Below are 5,659 nucleotides of genomic sequence, written 5' to 3'. Positions count from 1 at the left end.
TACCCACAATAATACTCCCAACAACACTCTTAGTTGCTTGCCTTTCCGATAATGAATTATGTGGCAACATACATGTGTGTTCGCTTATGAATTCTTTAATCTTGAGCATTTGAGATTTGTTCAAGCTTGAAGCTCGTAAACTCCAATAAGAGTTTTCTCCTAGGCACAATATCGAATAGTTGTTGAAACAAAATTAATATACAATCAATAATTTAAAGTGACATTAATTTAGGTCTTACCAGATTGAGCTTGATCTTGTTGTCTTGAATTGAAAATGCTTAAGAATGGAATGTCTTTTTAGTGCACTGGTGAGGACATATTTATTCTTATACAGTTGATCTTTCTCAAATAAAGAATGATTGGGATTAACAATGATGCCTGGTGCTAATTCTTCTAGCTCATCAACTTCCTCATATGATCCAAAGCCAATTAACCCTATTGCTTCACCAATACCATTAAATGTATTAGAGATGTATGAATTATGTATAACCCTCATATCTTCTGTAGTGTCTGAACATAATAGTGGAATGAGTGCAGAATTAGTCTTCAAGTTGACTAGTTCAGTTGTTGTGACACACAAAGGGTATCTTGCTATAACTCGATGTTCCTTTTTGGTTTCAACATATACTTTTACCCCCATATCATTATGAATTTGAATTGGAGGAGACCTTTCATCAATTTATATTTGATTTCAACTTTACTTGTTGATGTGTCTATTGACAATTGAGTAGCAATTATAGAAATGAGGGTGGCAAATGTTGATTCCGTATTTATCAACACACCATCTTCCAAGTAATTAATATATTTGTTGCTAGGATCCCATCGTCCATTGAAGTAAAGCAGCACAACAAGATTAGTCATATTTTTTTTCTGCACATTATTAAAAAGTGTATTACACAACACTAAAGTTGAATTAGTAAAAAGTGAATTAAGCATGAATTAAACAAGTAATTACTGAAAAGACTAGAGAGAGACACATATATTGAATTAAACTTGTATCTATTATGAATTAAACAAGTAATTCAATCATAATAAATCAACCAACATACTTCAAAATGAATTAAACTTTATTTACCTAACAACAATTAATCTGAAAATAGTAGTGATTATGGCTTGCAGATACTGCACCCAATAATTAAACCAGAAATTGAATGAAAATGACCATTGACAAGTGAAATTTTCAGTTAAACTAACTGCTAGAAGATTACCACTTTGAAGAGAGTGGGTCAGAAAAGATCATATTGATTAGAGAAGAGAACTGAACTGAATACCGGACACTCACATGAACTTGAACCAACTGAAACCTCAACATAAATCAACAAACAAAGGCTGCCCAACGAAAAGAAGAAATTAAACCTTTAAGACCACAAATGCAAGCACATAAAGAAGCAACAAGCAACAGTTAAGTGCAAAGCAGGCCAACATAAACTGCTTGGGAAATCATGAGAAATGACGTAGAGAATATTTAGAAATGCCATTTTTCTGGAAGCACTAAAAAAGATATCCAGATGGCAGTGCAAGCACCTAAACGACCAGAGCTTACTGAACACTAACCTTTAAAATTTAAAAATCATTACTATTTCGAAGCCCCCTTTTTCTCGAAGGCCGAAAATGATATCAAGATTGCAGTGGAAGCACCTACACAGCCAGCATACTGAACACTAACCTTAAAAAAATTCCAACTCTAATCCTCCAATACAGTTCACGATGTAGGGTATATACATCCTTCCAACACACAAAACTCAAACTGGTGTGATAAGCAAAAAGAAAATGGAAGCCATAAAGATAAGCACCAAGAACACAAAAGATAGATGAGCATTTTTATTGGGGTGTGAAAAGATCCAGAACTGAAGGAGTACATACCAGATATCCACACCCATAAGAGTCCTCACTAGTTGGATCATTGCAAAACATAAACATATGGACTACAAGCTAAAAATGAACTTGTGGAAAGAGTTATCGTAGTTGAAAACATTTATGTAACAACACTTTTGACAACAAAGTAAGGGACTCTTTCTGTCCAGGGAAGAAAACTGAATCGAAGAGCTAGATACTAATACAAAGCCTGAACTAAGAAAATTCAACACTACGACAAACAAGGCTACTCCATGAAAGGGAGACTTCACTGATCTTGAAAGACCCAACAACAGCAAGCACAAAAAGAAGTTAACTGTTAAAGTGCCAGAAGCCAAACCCATATCACATAGAACAGATGACTAGAGATGCCAGACTCAACAACTCCCCTGCCAGTGCCTGGTGATATCCAAATTGCAGTAAAAGCACAAGCACCAAAATGGCAAAGAAATAGTGTGATAAACAAAAATGAATTAAATTTGTATTACATTGTATTAAAATTCAATTAGAAGAGTGAATTAAGAAAGAATTTAAACAAATAACTAAGAAAACGACTAGAGAGTGTTCTATTGATTGAATTAAACTTGAATCTATTATGAATTAAGCAAGTAAATCAATCATAAAAGCGAATTAAGAATGAATTTAAACAATTAATCAAATCATAATAAATCAACCAACAAACTGCAAAAATGAATTAAACTTGTATTAAAAGTGTATTACATTGTATTAAAGTTGAATTAGAAGAGTGAATTAAGAAAAAATTTAAACAAATACCTAAGGAAACAACGAGAGAGTGTTCTATAAATTGAATTAAACTTGAATCTATTATGAATTAAGCAAGGAAATCAATCAGAAGAGTGAATTAAGAATGAATTTAAACAAGTCATCAAATCATAACAATTCAACCAACAAACTGCAAAAATGAATTAAACTTGTATTAAAAGTGTAGTACACTATATTAAAGTTGAATTAAGAAAGAATTTAAACAAATAACTAAGGAAACAACGAGAGAGTATTCTATAGATTGAATTAAACTTGAATCTATTATGAATTAAGCAAGTAAATCAATCTAAAGAGTGAATTAAGAAACAATTTAAACAAGTAATCTGATCATAACAAATCAACAAACAAACTACAAAAATGAATTAAATTTGTATTAAAAGTGTATTACACTGTACTAAAGTTGAATTAGAAGAGTGAATTAAGAAAAAAGTTAAACAAATAACTAAGGAAACAACAAGAGAGTGTTCTATAGATTGAATTAAACTTGAATCTATTATGAATTAAGCAAGTAGATCAATCAGAAGAGTGAATTAAGAATGAATTTAAACAAGTCATCAAATCATAACAAATCAACCAACAACCTGCAAAAATGAATTAAACTTGTATTAAAAGTTTATTACATTGTATTAAAGTTGAATTAGAAGAGTGAATTAAGAAAAAATTTAAAGAAATAACTAAGGAAACAACGAGATAGTGTTCTATAGATTGAATTAAACTTGAATCTATTATGAATTAAGGAAGTAATTCAATCAGCATAGTTAATTCAAAAATAATTTAAACAAGTAATAAAATCATAACAAATCAACCAACAACAACATAGTACTTGAACTCACACACCTATAAACTTCAAAACTCTTCTCCAAAACCTCATCATTCATAAATTCAACATATCTTATCAAACACTCCCACAACCTCTCCACAAAAGATCTAGCACACTCAAAAATGAATTTAACTTGTATTAAAAGTGTGTTACACTATATTAAAATTGAATCAGAAAAGTGAATTAAAGTTTTATTACACAAATACTAACAAGTGAATTAAACCTGTATCTATTGTGAATTAAGCAAGTAATTCAATACACATCATTGCTGGAAATTTATTTATCTTGAAATTGATAACGTATAGCCGAGAAAAAGAATTAAGATTGAATTAAGTAAGTAACTGATGACATGCAATCGAATTTAAACCTTCTAACCTTTCAAATTTCAAAAAACTTCAAACTCAACCCTCTGCCCGAACTTGATTCATCTCGAAATTGATCACTGAATACATATCGCTGAAGGTGAGTATAGTCGAGAAAGAGAATTAAGCTTGAATTAAGCAAGTAACTAATGACATGCAATCGAATTTAAACCTTCTAATCTTTCAAACTTCAGAAAACTTCAAACTCAACTCTTTTCCCAAACTTGATTTATCTCGAAATTGATCTCTGAATAAACATCGCTGAAGGTTAGTATAGCCGAGATAGAGAATTAAGCATGAATTAAATAAGTAACTAAGACATGCAATCGAATTTAAAGCCTCTAACCTTTCAAACTCAACTCTCTGCTCGACTTGATTCGTCTCAAAACTGATCACTGAATACACATCTCTGAAGGTAGTATAGTCATATTTGTGAGGAAAATTGTGAGCACGTAAGTGATTCGTCTCAAAATTGATCATTGAATACACATCTCTGAAGGTAGTATAGCCGTATTTGTGAAGAAAATTGTGAGTAAGAAGTGGCGAGAGAAAATTGGGAGCGAAAGATGGAAAGGATGAAGTGAATTTAATTTAATTCAGCCAAATTGTCATATATGGTTAAAAAGATAATGTTGACAAATGTAGTAAATATTTTTTAAAAAGTATACCCGTAAGTGATTTTCCCTTATTAAAAAGTATTGAGCCAAGTAATTTTTTCTTAACTGTCTCTATCTTGAAATCAATGGACTCCAAAAGATATTTTAACTAAAGCATAGTAGTGGGATGGGTCCATGGCCCATGGCCCAATTAACACTAGTCTTATAATTTCCTCTCCCTTTTCTTCTATTTAAGAACCTCTTTACCACGAAACCCCTTCTCAAAACCCTTACCTTCTTCACAGATTGATAGGCATGAATCAGACCATTGTAGCTCATCAAGTGCAGGACCATCGCTAAAGAAACTACGATTTTTACTTCTATGGTGATAGTATCCTAACAACAGTTACTTCGGACTCAGAAATTATCACTCATTGGATCACAAATGTATAATCTTATGTCAGTTTCACAGACGTCGTTGGACTTGACATTGAGTGGCGACCCAAATACGGCCAAACACAAAATCTAGTTGCAACTCTTTAGCTCTGCATCGGTCGCAGTTGTCTAATACTCCAACTCATTCACTGTCGCAACCCAATTCCACAATCCCTCGTTACCTTCCTGGACACCTATACCTTTGTTGGGGTTGGAATTGTGGCTGATGTGGAAAAGTTGGAGCGAGATCACGGGCTTATTGTGAGCTATTCTGTGGATTTAAGAGAGTTGGTTGCTACTGCGTATGAGGCGTTTGGGTTGGGGTATCAGATTAGGACAAATGCTGGGCTGAAAGAGCTGTGTAGTGTCATTTTATTAAAGGAGATGGTAAAGCCTGCTCATATAACTAGGAGCAAGTGGGATTATCGATTTCTGAATGAAGAACAAGTGGAATATGCTTGTTTTGATGCTTTTGTTTGTTTTGAGATTGAGAAACGCTTGAATGCTTCTGGTTATGGCTGTAATTGGCTGTGAGAATATACAAAAGGGTTTTGAAGACGTACGGACAACTTTGCCGGGATTCGAATATAATTAAGTAGTAGTTATTAATCTTAAGTATTTACGCATATGCATGGATAATGTAACCTTAGCTTTTTAATCTTATCTATAATTTTGGTTATTAAGTTGTTTGTATTGCAGTATTGTATTTCAAATTTTGTTTTACCCCTTATTTTCGTCGATTTTGCTTTCTTTTTTGTGCTATTTAATTGAAGATGTCTGTTTTATTTTGATGATTTGGTTTGTTTGGA

The 5,659-nt window shown here is 32.4% G+C and overlaps 1 protein-coding gene across 1 annotated transcript; it reads left to right on the top strand.

The window, feature by feature from the left end:
• The first annotated feature begins 371 nt into the window (after window positions 1–371).
• LOC102605113 (Werner Syndrome-like exonuclease) lies at window positions 372–5,384 on the top strand. Its single transcript, XM_006356690.1, has 2 exons — window positions 372–472; window positions 4,976–5,384. The coding sequence occupies exons 1-2, from the start codon at window positions 372–374 to the stop codon at window positions 5,382–5,384; spliced, it is 510 nt and encodes a 169-aa protein (XP_006356752.1).
• Window positions 5,385–5,659: the final 275 nt, after the last annotated feature.

This window comes from Solanum tuberosum, unplaced genomic scaffold (genome assembly GCF_000226075.1).
Source record: "Solanum tuberosum cultivar DM 1-3 516 R44 unplaced genomic scaffold, SolTub_3.0 scf00228, whole genome shotgun sequence".
In the NCBI taxonomy this organism is placed as follows: domain Eukaryota; kingdom Viridiplantae; phylum Streptophyta; class Magnoliopsida; order Solanales; family Solanaceae; genus Solanum; species Solanum tuberosum.
Note: the sequence above shows the minus strand (reverse complement) of the source record. Positions and strands in the feature narration are given on the sequence as shown.

What these genes read in the sequence shown, in the direction of transcription:
- LOC102605113 (XM_006356690.1), top strand. Translation starts at nt 372, where the DNA reads ATGATGCCTGGTGCTAATTCTTCTAGCTCATCAACTTCCTCATATGAT. An exon ending in CCATTAAATGTATTAGAGAT is followed by an intron (nt 473 to 4,975) that starts GTATGAATTATG and finishes CATCGGTCGCAG; the next exon opens with TTGTCTAATACTCCAACTCA.